We start from the raw sequence: 22,339 nt of genomic DNA, 5'->3' as shown, positions 1-22,339 counted from the left end.
CGAATAGTCGAACAGGAACCATTCGTGCACATAGTCAATGTTAATGTGCCGTTCGAATTGATGAACGCCGTTCGATTCCCGTCGAAGAGTCGAAGTCCCGGAGAAGGTAAAGTTCAGCGGTGTTCATGCCATCGCGTGTCCAATTTAAGTTCCATGAACTCGATGACAAAACACCGCTGACCTAGTTTGACTAAATAAAATGGCCACCGCCATGTGTTCAACTATACGAATGGCGGCCACTTCGACATTTCGACTGTATCCGAAGTGCAATTTTGTTGAAGTTTTTTTTTTTTGGTGAATAAACAAACAAAGAAATTGACGAATTTCTAACCCAGAGACAAAGGAACAGTCACATCAGTCTACCATTTGGTCCATGTGGGCGTACCCCTTGCATGGGGATTGTCATATAAGGCCAAGTGTGGCTCCCATTAAATAGAGATTTGTTTACCCCTTCATGAAGTCTTGGCTCATGTTTGGGGGATTGGAGAACTACATTCACTCTGGGGATTGCTATATCACAATACTCCCCCGAGTATAATCACTAGCTCTTATAAGAGCTGTTCTTGCTATGCTCTCTGGACTAGGAGAGATCTACCCACTGGAAGCTGGTCTTGGGTCCAGGGTGGGTGGGGGATGGTGAAATCCCAATCAAGCCGCGGCTATTTGTGGGGTTTATGGAGGTTTTGATGTTCCAGTACAGTGCTTATGGTGCTCACAAGTACTAGGAAGCAGAGATTGACGAAGGTACCCAGTTGGGGTGCCTGGCGGTCCATCACATCACCAATACAAATATTAAAGACAATGGATCCAAGTAGAGATCCCTGAGGTACCTCATTGGTAAGAAGACCTTGCTTTGAATATAATTCATTGACTACAACCCTCTGTTGTCTGTCACTCAGCCACTGCCTCATCCATTCAACAATATTGGCAAGCAAACTCAAATATTGCAGTTTATCAATAAGCCTTTTATGTGCGACAGTGTCAAAAGCTTTACTGAAATCTAGGTAAGCAATGTCTACTGCACCACCTCGATCTATTATTTTAGCTACCTAATCAAAAAAATCAATACGATTACTTTGGCATCATCTCCCTGTTGTCTCTGATCTTAAAATCCATGTGATTTTACTATAGATGTTCAACAATTGTATCCTTTAACATGGTTTCCATTACTTTCCCCACTATTGAAGTAAGGCTTACTGGCCTATTGTTGTCTGACTCATTCTTACTACCTTTCCTGTGAATTGGCACAACCTTTGCTAATTTCCAATCTGCTGGGACTACTCCTGTTAACAATGATTGTTTAAATAAATCAGTTCATGCATTTGCTAGTATACTACTAAGTTCTTTTAATAACTTTGGGTGTATCATATGAGGCTCCATTTACTTATTTGTCTTTACTTTAGACAGCTGAAATAGAACAACTTTCTCTATAAACTCCCATGTAACAACTGACTCAGTCTTATTTACTAATTGAGGTCCCTTTTCTTTCATTGTCATCTTCAAATACTGAACAAAAATATTAATTGAGAAAGGTCAGCTATACCTTTATCCTCTTCTACATACCTTTCGTCTTTTGTTTTTAGTCTAACTAATCCTTGTTTTAGTTTTATTTTCTCATTTATATATCTAAAAAATGTTTTATCATGTGTGGTCCAGACCTAGGTCATTAGGGATTGAGCTGTACAGACCCTCTACATTGAGACTACACAGTTTGGCACCAGGAGGAATATTAATTTTAGAGAGCTCGAATAATGTCTGCTGGTGTCCTGGAGGTAGGAGGGCAACTTTCCACGAGGGGTTTTAAAATCTTATCCACATAAACACTGATGTTCTGTGTTAAATTGCTGTTCACTGAGACTATGGGTCTCCCAGTCAGTCTGGCTTGTTGTTTGTGGACTTTAGGTAAGGTGTAGAAAGACGCAATTCGTGGAGTGGTGTTCAAAAGAAAAGACATCTCGTCTTTACTAATAGATTAAGGCCACTAACTAAAATGGTCTTTAACCCCTTAAGGACCAAACTTATGGAATAAAAGGGAATCATGACATGTCACACATGTCATGTGTCCTTAAGGGGTTAACTTATCCAAGAAAGTTTTGGTCGGATCAAATTTGAGGACAGTGTACAGTTGCAAGAAAAAGTATGTGAACCCTTTGGAATGATATGGATTTCTGCACAAATTGGTCATAAAATATGATCTGATCATCATCTAAGTCACAACAATAGACAATCACAGTCTGCTTAAACTAATAACACACAAATAATGAAATGTTGCCATGTTTTTATTGAACACACCATGTAAACATTCACAGTGCAGGTGGAAAAAGTATGTGAACCCCTAGACTAATGACATCTCCAAGAGCTAATTGGAGTGAGATGTCAGCCAACTGGAGTCCAATCAATGAGATGAGATTGGAGGTGTTGGTTACAGCTGCCCTGCGCTATAAAAAACACACACCAGTTCTGGGTTTGCTTTTCACAAGAAGCATTGCCTGATGTGAATGATGCCTCGCACAAAAGAGCTCTCAGAAGACCTACGATTAAGAATTGTTGACTTGCAAAGCTGAAAAGGGTTATAAAAGTATCTCCAAAAGCATTGCTGTTCATCAGTCCACGGTAAGACAAATTGTCTATAAATGGAGAAAGTTCAGCACTGCTGCTACTCTCCCTAGGAGTGGCCGTCCTGTAAAGATGACTGCAAGAGCACAGCGCAGACTGCTCAATGAGGTGAAGAAGAATCCTAGAGTGTCAGCTAAATACTTACAAAAGTCCCTGGCAAATGCTAACATCCCTGTTAGCGAATCTACAATATGTAAAACACTAAACAAGAATGGATTTCATGGGAGGATACCACAGAGGAAGCCACTGCTGTCCAAACAAAACCTGGATGTTCCACAGCAGTACTGGCAAAATATTCTGTGGACAGATGAAACCAAAGTTGAGTTGTTTGGAAGAAACACACAACACTGTGTGGCGAAAAAGAGGCACAGCACACCAACATCAAAACCTCATCCCAACTGTGAAGTATGGTGGTGGGGGAATCATGGTTTGGGGCTGCTTTGCTGCATCAGGGCCTGGACGGATTGCGATCATCGAAGGAAAAATAAATTCCCAAGTTTATCAAGACATTTTTCAGGAAAACTTAAGGCCATCTGTCTACCAGCTGAAGCACAACAGAAGATGAGTGTTGCAACAGGACAATGACCCAAAGCATAGAAGTAAATCAACAACATAATGGGAAAATACGCCTTCAGAGTCCTGACCTCAACCCGACTGAGATGCTGTGGCATGACCTCAAGAAAGCGATTCACACCAGACATCCCAAGAATATTGCTGACCTGAAACAGTTCTGTAAAGAGGAATGGTCAAGAATTACTCCTGACCGTTGTGCACGTCTGATCTGCAACTACAGGAAACGTTTGGTTGAAGGTATTCCTGCCAAAGGAGGTTCAACCAGTTATTAAATCTAAGGGTTCACATACTTTTGCCACCTGCACTGTGAATGTTTACATGGTGTGTTTAATAAAAACATGGCAACATTTCATTCTTTGTGTGTTATTAGTTTAAGCAGACTGTGATTGTCTATTGTTGTGACTTAGATGATGATCAGATCACAGTTTATGACCAATTTGTGCAGAAATCCATATCATTCCAAAGGGTTCACATACTTTTTCTTGCAACTGTAGGTGAAAGTGTCTGTGAGGAGTTGCATGCAAAATGTTGACATACTGTTGTCTATTAAGAAGAACAATGTTGCCCCCTTTATCAGAGGGCTTGATGACTATATGATTGTTATCCTGCAGTCAGCTATACCTTTATCCTCTTCTACATACCTTTCTTCTTTTGTTTTTAGTCTAACTAATCCTTGTTTTAGTTTCCTTTTTTCATTTATGTATCTAAAAAATGTTTTATCCCCCTGTTTTACTGACTGAGCTATTTTTTCTTCTGTGTGTTGTCAGTATATTTTCACTGGCAGACATTTTGGGGTAAGATAGAATTTAAAAATGTATACTGTAAGTCACCACTTAGCAGATGTGACTCCATTTTGTAACAAAATGCAAAGACAGACACATTTTATTTCTCTGCAACGTTGTTCTCGTTCAAACTCTAGAATGTGGTTAACATAAACATTGGCCAGAGATAAGGCTCTTCTTACAAGAACTTATGTCTGCAACAAGGGGGTAGAAAGAGCCCAGCCCAGACACATATTAGATATATAACCATATAGACCAGTGGTAGTCAACCTGGTCGCTACTGCCCACTAGTAGGTAGAACATATGTTAATAATGTTGAATCAGATTTCTAACTTTTGAAAACTTAAATTAGCTGAGGAAATATATGGCTCCATATTCTATTCCTGCAGGTGGAATAAATTAACAATATTTGCCAAGTTTAGCATATCAAGCCATTATCCAGATATATTGACCTACCTGAATTTAGGGTTAGTTAACCTTTAATCAGAAAAGGTATTCATGTAAAATTTTGGTTGCCTTATTCTTTTGAGTTACTGTATGGGAAATGAATATTTGAACTGATTCTGGTGTGAGAAATATTGCATTTTTTAATTGCAATATTAAAGGTGTTTTTCCTGTGAGAATTTGTCAGGATTACTATATGATCCAGCACATAGAATTGTGTTACACAGATGACTAATAGGTAACGTATTAGTCATGAGAATAGGTAATAGGTAACATATTAGTCATGAGAATGGCTGGACTAACGTACCAAAGAATAGTCAGGGTACTAGCCGAGGTCAGGGGACACAGCTAGGGACACGACGATAAAGGAAAGCCAGAGGTCAGGGATACCAGAAATAAAGGGAAGTCAAAATCAAAGCCAAAGTCAAAAACAAGAAGAAACTTGAATCAGGAACGCGCTCTCGGACAACCACTAGGGAAACCACGACAGGGCAATGACGGTTTAAATACCTGCGTCACCTTTCCGATTGGCTGAGATCGCTCTTTGACCCCAAAACATGCGCACGCTGCGCTTGACGTCACGTGCAAGTCAACGTCGTCAATCACGTGAGCGGATACGGGGGTATAATTGTCCATTAACATGCCGCAAGTGTTATTCATGCAGATGCATGGCCGCTGACCGCAAGGTGAGGAAGAATATATTACACTGAGGAAATGGATCTGACCTATCCTAACCAAAGGGGATAACCAGCCAGGTTACCCAGGTCCCGCTACAGTCAGCTTTAACGTTGTTGGGACAAGGTCTGTAAGTGATAATAAAGTTAAAGCGGGACAACAACAAAGACCACCTAGCCTGTCTAGAAGACAGTCGTTTTGCATCACTAATATAAGCCAAATTTTTGTGATCAGTTACAGTCAGGTCCATAAATATTGGGACATCAACACAATTCTAATCTTTTTGGCTCTATACACCAACACAATGGGTTTGAAATGAAACAAACAAGATGTGCTTTAACTGCAGACTTTCAGCTATAATTTGAGGGTATTTACATCCAAATCAGGTGAACGGTGTAGGAATTACAACAGTTTGTATATGTGCCTCCCACTTTTTAAGGGACTTCTTCTCTGCTGGTTACTCCAACAGCTGCTCAGGAATACACAGGATAATTCAAGAAGGCAGACATAAGCATAAGATGATCCACGAATATCCCATCACCCTTCCCAATAACTGCATGACACTCCGTATTAGGAGCAGAACTGAACTTTTAATGGCCAGGCTGGCCTTTTATGCTGGTTTTGCCCAAAATGTTACCACCCAGGTGGACCTTGTTGGGCACAGGTAAAAACAGAAAACAACAAATACGCACAGAGTCAGGCAATAAGTCACTCCCATATTTCACACAATACCTCCCCTCTGCTCAGGAGATAATTGAGTTAATTACTGTATCAACTCAATTATCTCCAAACAGAAAAATCACAATGTTTTATACATTTCTAGAAGTACCCCAAAAACATATCATATTCCCACAATTCAGGCATCCCCTGATAGCCCCTAGCTGGGGGAGCAACATACAGAAAAATCTCAGGGGTGGGGTCCCCCCCTTATTAGTATTTAGGGTCCCCACCCGCCGCTCAGGGGCGGGGGCCAGGGGGAGGACACTAGGTCCCCCCCTTATTCTTGTTTAGTGCCCCCACCCATCGCTCAAGGGTGGGGGTCAGGGGGAGGACATAAGGTCCCCCCCTTATTCTAGTTTAGGGCCCCCACCCATCGCTCAGGGGTGGGGGCCAGGGGGGAGGACATTAGGTCCCCCCCTTATTAGTTTTTAGGGCCCCCACCAGCCGCTCAGGGGTGGGGGCCAGGGGGCAGGACATTAGGTCCCCCCCTTATTAGTATTTTTTAAAAGAGTGAGCAGTCACAGGCTGCTCACTGTTTACTAGACATGCCTCTACTCGCGGTATAGCGAGTAGGGGCAAAATTTACTAATACTAAGTAATTTTTACTTAGTATTAGTAAATTTGGCTGAAAGACCAATTTAGGTCTTTCAGCCTTTTGGTAGATAACTCCCTGATACCGTGGGAATTAGGGAGTTATCTGCCAAGTGGCTGCAAGAGAAGTCCCGAGGTGCCGAAGTCCCGAAATTCCGAAGTTCCAAAGTTGCCGAAGTTCCAAAGTTGCCAGAGTTCCAAAGTTGCCAGAGTTCCAAAATTGCCAGAGTTCCAAAGTTGCCAGAGTTCCAAAGTTGCCAAAGTTCCGAAGTTGCCGAAGTTCCGAAGTTGCCGAAGTTCCGAAGTTGCCGAAGTTCCGAAGTTGCCGAAGTTCCGAATTTCGGAATGCCGAACCGAAAGTTCCAAAAGTTCCAAAGTTGCCAGAGTTCCAAAGTTGCCAGAGTTCCAAAGTTGCCAGAGTTCCAAAGTTGCCGAAGTTCCGAAGTTGCCGAAGTTCCGAAGTTGCCGAAGTTCCGAATTGCGAAAATCCCGAATTACGGAATGCCGAACCGAACCGAAATTTTTTCCCATGCACATGCCTACTGGCCATGCATCATGAGTAATAGTACCACCCAGTGTCCATCTGTGAACAAAAGCCCAGTTGGAAGTCACAACCCTTTAACAGTGCAGTGGACTCATTCCCTGTCAGATGATTGTTTACCCACATATGCTTGAAAGAGATGATCACAGTTAATTTTCTCCTGCAGCAAACAGCAGATGCACGGAGAGAGAGGGAATTAGAACAGTCCACTCCCATCAGCCAATCCCTGTCCCATGTGCTGCAGACGGCTCCCTCTAGATCCTAAGGAAATCACCTTCATGCACCCAAAAAGGACATTGGATGTGTTTTTTGTCGCCCCCTAGATAGTGCCGCCCAAGGCAAATGCCTAGTTTGCCTTGGGCAAGAAACATCACTGCTGGTAGGATGCGATCCAGCAGCCCCTGGGTCTTCATTCGATTCCCGATCAGGGAGCGAGCATGCCATGGGCACTTTGTGGACCAGTTGAATTGCCAAGGTTTGCCAGGTATCGCACTCCACAAGCATAGAAAGCCACAGCTGCAGATAGGGCTGTTGGTTTCAGTCCAATATTGCCCTTGTACTCCACTACTCCAGGCCCAGAGTGTTACAAGAACTGGCACATAGCTTCCACTGACCTCTAAATGTCATGCCACGGCAACTAGGAATTTTGTCCTGGCCCTGGGTGTTTGCCAACTTGTTCAACCCTGCACCGATGGCTGCAGGAACGCAGGGTTCACAAATGCAACTGGGCCCTGTTTGTTTTGTCTGTCATAGAGGGCCCAAGAGCTAGCCAGCTGGTCACCTTAGGGACCCCCCCAATGCAGGAAGCTGTTCAATGAATGTAATCTTTTTGCTCTGCTCCCTCACATGCCCAGCTGTGATGGGAGCATGAATATGACGTCACTCCTGCCCCGGTATCACTAAACAGCATGCGAAGGAGCAGAGAAAGAAGGGCTTGAAGCTTACAGGGTCAGAGTAGCTCCACTGGACCAAAGCAAAAGGATCCACTCCAGCTCTCCCAAAGGTAGTGAGGCTCTGTGGACGTAAATTAAAATAAAACAAATAATAATAATAATGAAACATAATAATTTGTTAGTGTGTAAGAGAATGTTTGTGTGTCTCTCAGTGAATGTGTGTTTCTGTCAGTGAGAATGTGTCTGCGTCTGCAAGCAAGTGTGTATGTGTCTGTCAGAGAGTATGTGTGAGTATCAGTACTTTATTTCTAAAAAAACAAGGCATGTTCATGGCCACAAAAAGCCAAGTGAAGAAACCCGATACGTTGCATAAAACACCTGGTGTGTCACATCAGAATATATTATTATCTGCATAAGTTAAAGGAACACTATAGTCACCTAAATTACTTTAGCTAAATAAAGCAGTTTTAGTGTATAGATCATTCCCCTGCAATTTCACTGCTCAATTCACTCATTTAGGAGTTAAATCACTTTGTTTCTGTTTATGCAGCCCTAGCCACACCTCCCCTGGCTATGATTGACAGAGCCTGCATGAAAAAAAAAACTGGTTTCACTTTCAAACAGATGTAATTTACCTTACATAATTGTATCTCAATCTCTAAATTGAACTTTAATCACATACAGGAGGCTCTTGCAGGGTCTAGCAAGCTATTAACATAGCAGGGGATAAGAACATCTTAATTAAACAGAACTTGCAATAAAGAAAGCCTAAATAGGGCTCTCTTTACAGGAAGTGTTTATGGAAGGATGTGCAAGTCACATGCAGGGAGGTGTGGCTAGTGTTCATAAACAAAGGGATTTAACTCCTAAATGGCAGAGGATTGAGCAGTGAGGCTGCAGGGGCATGTTCTATACACCAAAACTGCTTCATTAAGCTAAAGTTGTTCAGGTGACTATAGTGTCCCTTTTGCACATGTGTGGCAAAATGTCATGCTGCTCCAATCAGCATCTCCTTATAGAGATGCATTGAATCCTGCATCTCTTTGGGGAGCGTTCAGCGCCTCCATGCAGGGTGTGGAAATGCTGAATGCCAGTGCTGCACACTGCAGCACCACCCAGGAAGCTCCTATACAGGCAGTGACTAGGCAGCATTGTAAACACTGCCTCTTCTCTGAAAAGGTAGTGCTTACATTAAAAAGCTTGCCGGGACAGAGTATAGACACCAGAACCACTACACTAAGCTATATTGGTTCTAGTGACTATAGTGTCCCTTTAAGACCTGTTATTTTTGTGATTGAAAATAAAGCTCTTATTTTTAAAAAGCAGGCTCCTAACTGTTTTAGAGTCAAAGCAAATTTACCAAGCCCTGTTAGAAGTGTTTACTGTTCAAGCACAGTAACAGAGAATGCAGTCTTTGTAAAATAAAAAAATATATATACGTAAATATGTATATATTTATATAATTTTCCCCCACACTTGTTATATGCTATATTTACTAATTTGTATATAAGTATTTTACTGTTAAAAGGAAAAAACAGTCCTGGTGTATACCGTCAATAGGGCAGGTAGTATAAACAAGTAGTTTTGTGCTGCCTCGTTTTGGAACAAACATGGCGGATGTGAAAGCTCTTTATCTAGCCCACGACCTCGTTTTGAAGCACTAACGCAGGCTATTGATATAGGGGACTTTCACATTCCCTCGTGACCAGCGCTTCCTCTTTGTGTCATGTGATTTGAGCCGCCCGAATTGCACAGTGACAGCATCCTGAGGAGTTCAGATGAGGCTGTAGTGGCATAGTAGGTATCGTCTAATCTTAGGGTGCAGTGGGGTGTGTGTTATAGGGACGTAAATCGTAATTCAGTCGTGTCTTTTGAAAATATTTTTTTTCTGGTGTTTTTTTGGTTGATTACATAATCCTGCATTAGATCTCAGATACATGAAAGTGGAAATTCCTTGGAGAATACATAACATATTACCCAAGAAACTTACCTTATTAGATACATAAACTACTTTTCACAATAGCCTGCAGCAGTTTGCATGTATGATGTTATTTCAATTTATTGTTTTTAATACCTTTTCAGTAAGTGCATTCTTAATCATTCATTACATGAGAACATAATCATGTAAATGTGTTTTTGTTGTTGTTGTTTTTTTATTCTTTTTTTTTTTATTTAAATGTATTTATTTTTAGTAAACTGGCGGGTCCACACATACAGTGTGATGTGATGACGTCTGCAGTGGAACGCACAGATGACCTGGTCAGAGAATACCTCACCTTCAGAGGGTTCACCAACACTTTGAAATTCTTTGAAGCTGATATCAAAGCTGACAAAGAGAAAGGACTCCGGGTAAACCTCTTCATATGTGATAAACGCATCTCTTTACAACTGATGTAGACTTGTATATATGTTACTCTTCTCAAGATTTCAATAGTGTGTTAAGTAAATAGCAGACAATGCATTAAATAGGGAAATAGTTGAAATAATTGTCTATGCAAATCACTGAACTGTATATGGTAGTTGTAGTCAAAACTTTGCTAAGTCTAACTCAAGTGGCTATTCCCAAAAACATGTAGTTGTTCAGCTGTTTTTGCACTTCTTTATATAGTTCTATAGGTCTCAATGGATTTGTTAAATGCATACAGAGAAGAATTGCAACTGAATTAACTTAATTATTTTGATTCAATGCGATTAGCGATTAGGGGAATTGAACCTACAATCCAAGATTACTTAATGCATGTGTTCCTAACCTCCCTCCCCCCATGATGGTATACTAACCCTAAATCCCACCCTCCTTCCAAAAACTCTACTTGTACTCCTGTGACAGTGACTGACATTCAGTAGTATTTGGTTACAGTTCCACTGTAAAATCAATTGGAGTACTATTCAGTGAAATCTTACTGCTGCCGCATCCAAGCCATAAAGTTGAGAAAGTGACCTGTCACCTGGTCTCACATAACTGGGCCTGACGACAACACATTTCCATTGACCAACTCTGACGGCAGGTGTGCATGCTCACTTGTTGCTACGTCGAATTTTGTAAGCTGTGAGCCAGTGGTCATGTATTCCTGACCGGATTTTGCCTGGCTGCAGGAGGTTGTGCACCCAGTGTCTCTGATGTATAAAGTTTATAAATGGTTACATACTCCTGGCAAATACTGCAAAGCTGTATAATTGGAAACTAAAACAAATCAAGCAATTAATAAATGATGCCCAAGAAGTTAGCGTGGACATGACATTTAATAATAATTTAAGAAGGCACATTTATTGTAAATCGTACTCCGTCAATATAAATCAAACAGTCACAGTACATTTAAAAAAACAAAAACAAACAAACAAAAAAAAAATGTAATTTTTTACATTTACAATTTTGTCCCTAACACCCAGGACAGGGGTCTGTACAGATAGTGTGGAATGATATGAATCTAGGACTAAACGCTTAAGTAGCTAGAACAACAGTAATAGGCGAATAGCCAAGAAAAAGTATTTTGTATAAACTCTTACTGATTAGTGATTGATTGGCCATTTTTATAATTTAATCTGTTTTCTGTCACGATGACTTCCAGCAGTCTCCATCGTTTAAGGGAAGCAGTATTGCACTAGGTTAATGTTAAACGTTTTATGAAGATCTTGAAATGTATTGGTACTCTTCTCTGCACCTCCATCTCAGCTGCATTCATAAAATGTGAAATTAACACTTGAATGTAACCTGTAAAATATTGATTTAACCGTGCGTGTCCCTTTATTAATTTTTGGTGCAGCACTGTCCGGGACTGAATCGGCACAAATCCTTCTTTGTTTATAAATACAGGAAGTAAAGTTTTTGCAGAATATCTTGCATATTTTAATTATGTATATAAATGTTCACCAACAGTTTCTGGCTGTAGCTGGCAGGCGTTTTAACTTTTTTAGGTGGTATACTTTTAAAAAGACCCAGAGGTATGAAGGCCACCTTAAACCGTCCTGCAGCAGCTTGTCAAGGTCGCCAAAATAAGATATTTGCCTAAAGGGGGTAATCTGAATGGCTTGCTCTATAATTGTATGACCATATGGTAGTTGATATATGCAATATATAACTGTTTGTCGGGTTGGGTTAATATCATTGGCAGGTGGATAGAATTGTGGATCAGCTCCTGCAGTTTATCCAGAGTTATGATCTGAATGGCTTGCTGGATTATTGGGCTTATCTTGAAAGACGTCTTTTCAGCCGCCTCGAAGATGCGTATCGTCCAACCATCCACAAACTGAGGACCAGTCTGTTCCGCTATTATCTTGTCAACACAGTGCAGGTGGGTTAATTAATCTTCTATTGATACTAAGGTCTCTGCAGCCAACCATTTATGATGTAATACATTTTTTTTTTTTTTTTTTTATCTTTGCCCTCCCTCAGATTTAGGGCATCCTTCACCATAATTCTGTTTTTAGCTACAAGGCCCACCTAATTTGCCTTCAATATTAAATGTGAATGTCATAGGAACCTCTGCTTAATGTATTATTACTGTATCTGGTTATCTTTGCATCACAGACCAGCCGGACAGATAAGGCACATGACTTCTTCCAAAAACAAGCTGCAGAGTTACAAAATCAGCCTGAATGGAAAGAATGGTTTGCCTTACCCTTCCTGCCAACCCCTGAAGGGAATCCAATCTTTGCCTCCTATTTCTCCCGAAAGTGGGCAGACAATTTCACGGTATCACTACATAACTTCCTCAGTGTCCTTTTTCAGTGTATGCATATCCTTTTATTTGCTATTGTTGATTTTCTGTGGAGGAAATTTTTTTTTGTAAAGAACATATCTGGAAGTAGCTGAAATTGTATTATCAAGCAAACTGTACATTAACCTGACACTAGTGTTTTTTTTTTCATTTAAAAGCCTATAGAGTAGCTGTTCAGAAATAGGTCAAATGTATGTATGCTGTGAAATATGATTTTAGTGAGAACATTTTGAGGTCAAAGTCAACAAATTCTATTATTTTAAAAGATTCATGTTTGAGAGTCTTATTCATAGTTGTCAGTGTGCACTATAAAGCATTTATCACAGATCCTCTCATTTTATTGAATTGAACTTGTTATGCTGACTTATCTTGTAGGCTTCCATACTGATGGCATGCAATTATTTTATTATTTATAAAATACCTGTATCTTTGTAGTGCTGTACAGTGGGTGTTCATGGTGCTTGGATTTTATGTTGAACCCAATTGTCTTCTGGAATGCATGAGTGAACAGTGGATCAATTGTTCTTGGATTTGGTTTATTGAGTAAACCCTTAAAAGGTTACTGTAACCTTTTATTTATAAAGAAACAAAAGTTTAAAGTTACTATGCCCTACTGACAACTGTTTATAGGTGAAATACAACACGCAAAAAAAGTTTTTATTTTACTTACTTGGAATACAGATCTAGGCAAAGCTCCCAGACTGCATTTTTTTTTTTTTTTTTTTTTTTTTTTTTTAAACTCTTCCGATGTCACCAAGTTTCTTGAGTGGTCCAGTTGATGTGGAATGTTTTGTTGGCTCGGAGCTCGTGCGTGCCTTCTGATCAGGGGAGGGAAGGGATTTAAAGAAAACCAAACCATATATCAGCTATAGAGTAAGGGAGAGCAAGTAATCCACTTTTGGTTTTACCTTCTTTAACCTTCTTGCACCTGTGCCTACAATCTTGAACTTTGACACAGAATTTCAGAAAATTGTCCACATGCAGGAAGAGAATGATGTCTTGAGACAAAAGGTCAGTAGAATGTTATCCACTCATTTCTCAGTGAAGAGCCTGTACCCTTATTGATTTTATCTAAACCTTTCTTCTATTCGTTCAGCTTTTTGCTCTGCAATCTGAGACCCAACGAACAAGGAAGGATGGTGACGATGGGCCCTTAGTCCACCACAAGCTGCCGCACTATGTGTCAAATATGGATCGGTTGGGGGATTCAGAGCTGTCAGTATGAATAATTTGCACAAACAGCATTCAGTATACCAGTGATGGCTAACATTTGCCACTCCTATTTTGAATTTTGCTTACCATGGTGATCAGCCTTCATTTTGACCAGGAAAGCCTCGTGAAAAATAGTGTCCAGAGAAACAGGTGCTTTGTAAAAAGAAAAGAAGAAAAGGAAAATTATGATAGTCTACTACTTGTACTGAAACTTTAAAGGACAACTGTCATTAAATTCTTACATTTAAATAGATTTAATGATATATATGAGAGAGAGATCTCATTGTGTTTATCTAAATGTAAAAAAGAAATGAAAAATGGTGTGTGTGTGTGTGTGTGTATGTATATATATATATATAGTCTGAGAAACTTTGGCTCTGCAGTCATGTTGGGTGAGTCTGTACTGTTATCTGACAAACTGCTGCTCATTAACTAGCCTGCTGCAGCAGTTTCACACCGTGCATTCACAGCAGGCAAGTTAGGTTGAGCAGCAGTTGGTCAGATAACCGGACACAACATGGCTGTTCAGCTATGTAAGAGTAAAATATTCTCAAAAATGAAAAACAAAATCAATATACGTCATGAGGATTCTTTAAATGTTCATTAAATTACAGTTGTCCTTTAAATAAATGTACATGTACATATCACCATATAGGTGGCGGCGATATGGAATAGCTCCCCAGAATTCCAAGGAGAGGCACCTTAAGGTGATATACTCATCAATCATCTAGTGCAGGCATAGGCAACCTTCGGCACTGCAGATGTTTTGGACTGCACCTCCCATGATTTGCCATCATTATGTGTGTAAGAGCATTATGGGGGATGTAGTGCACAACATCTGGAGTGCCGAAGGTTGCCTATCCCTGATCTAGTGAGTGTATTTTTGGCAGCGCAATTTTATGTCTACTGTACTGTATCACTATGTCAGTTTTTTTTCTTAAATTCACAGCTGCATCCACTATTTTGGTTCTGTCATTAATGAGTATTACAGATCGTGCCATTTTGAACAACCATTTTGGTTGGCAGTGATAGACTGGGGCCTGGGCTAATCCTGTTTTTCATTGCCAACCAAGGTCTGGAGACTTGTAAAATCTGTGTGTGTGTGTATATGTATAAATATAATTATGAAGAATGGTGAGCACTCACGGTCTTTAGAAGAGTTTAAAACTTGTACGTTTATTAAAGATTCATTTAAAAGGAGATTGACGTTTTCAGTCCATGTACTGGTTTGGTGTGCAGGCAGATCCCTGCTTATTTTTATTTCTCATTATAATATATTTGTATTGGGGTTTGCTTTGTCAAACCTCTCAAAGCTGTTTAACCCCTTAAGACCGGAGGGCGTACTATTACGTCCTTTTAAAAGCGGCTCTAAACGCCGCAGGACGTAATAGTACGCCCTCCGGTTTTTTGTAACTTACCCGGTCGCCGGCGATCTCACGCCGGCGATCGCGGTTGGGGGGACTCCCAGGGAGCCCCCCACGGCACGTCTGCTCTCTTCAGCCCCCCGGGCCATGTGAGAGTGAGGTCCTTGCGAGGACCTCACAATCACATGACCGGTATAGCTGGCTGCAGAAATGCCAGCAGGGGGACTAACTGTAATGACAGTTAGTCCCCCTGCTGGCTGGAAATCAAATTCAAATTAATTAAAATAAGTGTAAAAAAAAACATATATACTTAGATCATATATATAAGTATATATATATATATACACATATACACACACACACACACACACATAAACCGTCTAGGTGTATTTTAATATTAATATATATATATAATTATATATATATATTAATATCAAATTACACGTAGACTGATACTGATTAAATATATATAATTATTGTTATATATATATTTATATATAATATAAAAAATATGTAAATACGTAAATAATAAAATAAAAAAATTATTACAAATAAAATATAAAAAAATATATAGATGTGTTTTATTTCGTTCTAACTGTATTGTGATATTAATATATATATATATATATATATATATATATCTATATCAAAATACACGTAGAACGAAATAATATATATATCTATATACATAAATATATACGTATATATCACTATATATATATATATATCTATATATAAATACAAATATTTTAAAAAAATTATATATATACGTATATATACATATATTTATGTAATAATTTTACATAGTTAGGTATCCTAATGAATTACAATTAGCGGGACCTGCCTGACAACCCATGCCGAAAGTATAGGGAATTTAATTTGCTAGCACTATATTTAACCCTATAACTTTCCAAGACACCATAAAACCTGTACATGGGGGGTACTGTTTAACTCGGGAGACTTCGCTGAACACAAATATTAGTGTTTCAAAACAGTAAAATGTATTACAACGATGATATCGCCAGTAAAATGAAGTTTTTTGCATTTTTCACGCACAAACAGCACTTACACGGACGATATTATTGTTGCAATACTTTTTACTGTTTTGAAACACAAATATTTGTGCTCAGCAAAGTCTCCCGAGTACAACAGTACCCCTCATGTACAGGTTTTATGGTGTTTTCAAAAATTACAGCGTCAAATATAAGGCTTGTGTTTCATTTTTTTCACATTAAAATTCGCCAGATTGCTTACGTTGCCTTTATGACCCTATGGTAGCCCAAGAATGAAAATTACCCCTATGATGGCATACTATTTGCAATAGTAGACAACCCAAGGTATTGCAAATGGGGTATGTCCAGTCTTTTTTAGCAGCCACTTAGTCACAAACACTGGACAAAATTGGCGTCTTTTGCATTTTTCACACACAAACAAATACTAACGCTAACTTTGGCCAGTGTTTGTGACCAAATGGCTACTAAAAAAGACTGGAAATACCACATTTGCAATACCTTGGGTCATCTACTATTGCAAATGGTATGCCATTATGGATGTAAATTTATTTCCTGGGCTACTATACAGTCTCAAAGGCAACGTAACCAATCTGGCGAATTTCAATTTCAAATGTAACACGCTATATTTGACCCTGTAACTTCCCAAAACATCATAAAACCTGTACATAGGGGGTACTGTTTTACACGTGAGACTTTGCTGAATACAAATATGTGTATTGTATTGCAGTAAAAGCAAACAGTATTATGACATTGACAGTTAAAATGTCATGTAGAACAAAAAAAAATAAAAAATAAACGTATTTTCTCCCATTTTTTTCATATTAAATTATGTTTCATAGCTAAATATTTGATATTAAATGAAAGCCCTGTTTCCCCTGAATAAAATGATATATAATAAGGGGGGGTACATTTAATATGAAAGAGGTGAATTACGGTTGGACAGGCATATAGCGCAAATGCCAGGTTTTGTTTACATTTTGTTTCGTTCACAACTTGTACTTTTGGCTGCGGTCTAAAGGGGTTAACAGAATGTCAGGGGACAGTACCCTCAGACTCGCGGCACATTAACCATTGCAATGAGTTTAGTGGATGTTACTTAACGTAGCCCTTTACAAATAATAAAAAGACAACAATTGACGTGAGTAATAGATATCGTATAATGAAAAAACAAAACAATCCTTTTTTTTTTTTTTTTTTTTTCTCCACTGTTTTAATGTGTGTTTTGTTTATCTTGTGATCTGTTGCTGCAGTAACATGGTATCCAGTCAGAGGAATTCAGGGCTGGCTGTTCAGTCTCCAAAAACAACCAGCTTCCTTTCATCCCTGCTTCCACAAAGCAAGAAACCTCCAGCCAGACCAACTCTTCAGCCCTCTGTCTCTTCACCAACACAGAGTGTGGCTGCCTTGCCTCTAAAGAAGGAGGCTGCTAATAATCAGGTAATGTTAGATAAACACTAGAGTGTAGAAAATGTGTTGTGTGTATTTATTACTTATATTTTGCACATGTGGTACTCTTGATGGAGAGATTATCATCAGTGTTAGAATTACACTAGTGTTATGTGGTGTGAATTAAACTTAGGACAAACTTGTAGGAATGTGGCTGTTCTTGTTTAAGGTATTGACTTGACTTGTGAATAAAAAAATAAAAGAATAATTTTTTATTTTTTTTTTAAGTATTTATGAGAAGTAATGCTGAATGAACCTGTCCTCTTCCACAAAATATTATTTATTATCACATAGATTGAACTTTAATTCTACTTTAATTATGTTTACCGTGCCATGTACACTTTGTAACAAAATTGTAAATCTAGTAATACACAGTCTGCATTTTTTTTATCTATCAATACTGTTACCATGATGCTCATTATCATGATGTATGATGCTCATTATCATATTATTCATGTGTCACACTTCAAGCTTTATTAACTGGTTTGATAGAGCTAAGATAGAGCTAAGATGTTGAGCTATCATGCAAGGGGCATACCGGTCTTGGTAATGTGTTCATTTATATACACATTTAAGTTTCATTGTGTTGTTGTTTTTTTTTTTTTTAGAAAGCAAAAGAGGTTGTGACGGCACCTAAAGAAGCCAAGGCTGTCCAAAATGTTCTTGTTGTGCCAGGATCCACTGAAGCTAACCTGGCACGGCAGAGGCGTTTACAAGAGAGGAAAGAGCTCCTGTCTAAGGGATCGTCGCAGGTAAACCTATTTTAAATTTCCTGTACACGTCCACTCACTGTTACTTTATTACCTGTATCCATGTACAAATGGACCTGGTTTACGTGCTTTACTGTTGATACATTATATCCCTTACTTAGGTCAATGACAAATCCTAGGAGGCAGGAAGCCTTGGCGTCAAAAGAATATTACAGCATTTTTATTTTTCTTTTTGTGTATTTTACAGTTTTCTGACTGTGGTAGAAGGAAACCTAGGTGGTTTCGTTTAAATTAAAAGCTGTATCTGGTTTATAGACTGTCTAAGGTCATTTGTCAAGCACTGGGCTGTTTCAAAATAATTAGCAAAGACATTTTTTATTCGTTGTTTCCTTTAAAGACTGATTATGGCAACTGACCATTTCTTGTCCACCAAAGTGTTACATTCCAATTGGCCTTATTCTGTCCACACAGTACTGTGCAGTTTGTTGGAATCCATTTTGAGTGGGCATAGGATTTGGCAGCTTATTTGTTATTATATGTAATATAATGGCCCAATTAAGAGGGAGGATTAGGGTTAAATAGGCCATGGAACCCAACCCCCAATTACATGCATTTTGCCCTAAAACATATGTATATATGTATTTATTTATATTAAAGGGATCCTATAGTGCCAGGAAGTTTTCCTGGCACTATAAAGTTAATAGGTCCCCCCCTTCCTCGTGCCCCCCTCCTGTGGAGCTGAAGGGGTTCAGCCACTTGCCTAAATCCAGCGCCGAAAACCGGTTTGGATTCCAGAAGCCCTCTAGTGGCTGTCTAACATAGATGGCAGACTTAGAGCTGCAATGTAAACATTGCAGTTTCTCTGGAACTGCAATGTTTTACATTGCAACACTAAGTGCAAAAGGGTCACAGCACCCAGACCTCTTTAATGAGCTGAAGTGGTCTGGTTGCCTACAGTGTCCCTTTAAGAAAAAAAGGTAAAGTCGGATTTAAAAGTTGATTGTAGTTTACATTTGTACAGCTGCCAGGCGGGCCCCAAGTAAGCTGTCAAGACATTCTTAAATGGTTTGCCTACTTAGACTGGGAGGGCAACAGGGCACACATGGCACCATAATCACTTAAAGGACCACTATAGTGCCAGGAAAACATACTCGTTTTCCTGGCACTATAGTGCCCTGAGGGTGCCCCCACCCTCAGGGTCCCCCTCCCACCCGGCTCTGGAAAGGGAAAAAGGGGTAAAACTTACCTTTTTCCATCGCTGGGCGGGGAGATCTCTGCCTCCGTTCCGCCCCGTCGGCTGAATGCGCACGCGCGGCAAGAGCTGCGCGCGCATTCAGCCGGTCGCATAGGAAAGCATTTACAATGCTTTCCTATGGACACTTGCATGCTCTCACTGTGATTTTTGTGAATCACACAAGCGCCTCTAGCGGCTGTCGGTGAGACAGCCACTAGAGGATTTGGGGGAAGGCTTAACCCATTAATAAACATAGCAGTTTCTCTGAAACTGCTATGTTTATAAAAAAAAAATGGGTTAACCCTAGCTGGACCTGGCACCCAGACCACTTCATTAAGCTGAAGTGGTCTGGGTGCCTAGAGTGGTCCTTTAAGTGGACTGTAGTAATGATGCTTTGGAGAATTCCTTTGAAGCCTTTTTGTGTTACCCTTATTGATGTTTGCTCATTTTTGTGATATCAATATGCCCGTAACTGTCTAAAGCAGGCTTCCCCCAACTCCGGCCCTCCAGATGTTGCTGAACTACAACTCCCATGATTCTTAGCCGATCTATTTCATTCATAGAATCATTGGAGTTGTAGTTCAGCAACTCCTGGAGGGCCGGAGTTTGGGGAAGTCTGCTCTAAAGTGATGAACGTCTGAAATGTATTTCTTGCATGTTTCTACAATCCTGAATTCAGAGCATTGAGAAGAAGTTGGACTCAGTAGATGTGGATCCTGATGTCCGGTCTGAAACACATAGTGATTCAGGAGATGCACTAACCAGAGTTCTGGGAGCTGGTACCTCAGGTGCGAATGATAAACCAGAGCAGCCTTTTATAGTTTTGAGCCAGGACGAGTATGGAGAACATCACTCTTCGATAATGCACTGCAGGTACTTGGCATTTTATTTATTGACCACCGTTTACTTATTCAGAACTAAAACTATCATGCAAGGCTGGATGATTTCTCATAAAGCATAGTAGACCGTTTCAAAAGAAGACGTGCAGGGAGAACGTCGTACAAGTTTGTGTTTTCCAAATTCAAGGTAATGTAACAAATGTGGTTGGAGGAATGGGAAATCAAAATATGTAACAGCCTGTATACAATTTGAATTCATGGACCAAAACTAATCTAGTTTATTGTAGTGGTTACCTACCAATCTTTGCACATTTTCTTTATTTCTCCTTAATGACTTACTTCAAATACCATGTCCACTTTTAAATGTGGTGTATGTGGGGAGGGGGTAGGTTGTAGCTAAGCCTATTTAAGGGATGAGGAGGGGGCTACTGGCTTGGGACTTATAGCCATCTAAAGGCTAGATAAGGGACCCCTCGCCCCCTGTAATTTACTAGCCCCATCCTAATTGTTTTCTTTTCCAATCTTTCTTTTATTGAGGCATAAAATTTACGGGTACAGAATAAAGAAAGGGAGACACTTAGAAGTCATACAGGATGGGGTATCACAGTTCACTATAAAGGGAGTGCAGAATTATTAGGCAAATGAGTATTTTGACCACATCATCCTCTTTATGCATGTTGTCTTACTCCAAGCTGTATAGGCTCGAAAGCCTACTACCAATTAAGCATATTAGGTGATGTGCATCTCTGTAATGAGAAGGGGTGTGGTCTAATGACATCAACACCCTATATCAGGTGTGCATAATTATTAGGCAACTTCCTTTCCTTTGGCAAAATGGGTCAAAAGAAGGACTTGACAGGCTCAGAAAAGTCAAAAATAGTGAGATATCTTGCAGAGGGATGCAGCACTCTTAAACTTGCAAAGCTTCTGAAGCATGATCATCGAACAATCAAGCGTTTCATTCAAAATAGTCAACAGGGTCGCAAGAAGCATGTGGAAAAACCAAGGCGCAAAATAACTGCCCATGAACTGAGAAAAGTCAAGCGTGCAGCTGCCAAGATGCCACTTGCCACCAGTTTGGCCATATTTCAGAGCTGCAACATCACTGGAGTGCCCGAAAGCACAAGGTGTGCAATACTCAGAGACATGGCCAAGGTAAGAAAGGCTGAAAGACGACCACCACTGAACAAGACTGACAAGCTGAAACGTCAAGACTGGGCCAAGAAATATCTCAAGACTGATTTTTCTAAGGTTTTATGGACTGATGAAATGAGAGTGAGTCTTGATGGGCCAGATGGATGGGCCCGTGGCTGGATTGGTAAAGGGCAGAGAGCTCCAGTCCGACTCAGACGCCAGCAAGGTGGAGGTGGAGTACTGGTTTGGGCTGGTATCATCAAAGATGAGCTTGTGGGGCCTTTTCGGGTTGAGGATGGAGTCAAGCTCAACTCCCAGTCCTACTGCCAGTTTCTGGAAGACACCTTCTTCAAGCAGTGGTACAGGAAGAAGTCTGCATCCTTCAAGAAAAACATGATTTTCATGCAGGACAATGCTCCATCACACGCGTCCAAGTACTCCACAGCGTGGCTGTCAAGAAAGGGTATAAAAGAAGAAAATCTAATGACATGGCCTCCTTGTTCACCTGATCTGAACCCCATTGATAACCTGTGGTCCATCATCAAATGTGAGATTTACAAGGAGGGAAAACAGTACACCTCTCTGAACAGTGTCTGGGAGGCTGTGGTTGCTGCTGCACGCAATGTTGATGGTGAACAGATCAAAACACTGACAGAATCCATGGATGGCAGGCTTTTGAGTGTCCTTGCAAAGAAAGGTGGCTATATTGGTCACTGATTTGTTTTTGTTATGTTTTTGAATGTCAGAAATGTATATTTGTGAATGTTGAGATGTTATATTGGTTTCACTGGTAAAAATAAATAATTGAAATGGGTATATATTTGTTTTTTGTTAAGT

At 39.9% G+C, this 22,339-nt stretch overlaps 1 protein-coding gene across 2 annotated transcripts in view; it reads left to right on the top strand.

The window, feature by feature from the left end:
* The first annotated feature begins 9,571 nt into the window (after window positions 1–9,571).
* Window positions 9,572–22,339, top strand: part of WDR91 (WD repeat domain 91) — a 30,092-nt gene continuing 17,324 nt past the window's right edge. The window contains exons 1-9 of one of the 2 annotated variants that reach the window (XM_063447553.1): window positions 9,572–9,632; window positions 10,028–10,184; window positions 11,945–12,124; window positions 12,361–12,568; window positions 13,479–13,561; window positions 13,647–13,765; window positions 17,390–17,576; window positions 18,194–18,337; window positions 20,209–20,402. In XM_063447553.1, the coding sequence (XP_063303623.1) occupies window positions 10,062–10,184; window positions 11,945–12,124; window positions 12,361–12,568; window positions 13,479–13,561; window positions 13,647–13,765; window positions 17,390–17,576; window positions 18,194–18,337; window positions 20,209–20,402 (1,238 nt within the window). In that variant the 5' untranslated portion in view covers window positions 9,572–9,632; window positions 10,028–10,061. The remainder of the gene's footprint in view (window positions 9,633–10,027; window positions 10,185–11,944; window positions 12,125–12,360; window positions 12,569–13,478; window positions 13,562–13,646; window positions 13,766–17,389; window positions 17,577–18,193; window positions 18,338–20,208; window positions 20,403–22,339) is intronic. The other variant, XM_063447554.1, reaches the window with a different exon arrangement.

Source organism: Pelobates fuscus, chromosome 3 (genome assembly GCF_036172605.1).
Source record: "Pelobates fuscus isolate aPelFus1 chromosome 3, aPelFus1.pri, whole genome shotgun sequence".
Taxonomy (NCBI): Eukaryota; Metazoa; Chordata; class Amphibia; order Anura; family Pelobatidae; genus Pelobates; species Pelobates fuscus.
The sequence above is the reverse complement of the archived record's forward strand: the minus strand, read 5'-3'. Positions and strand labels throughout refer to the sequence as shown.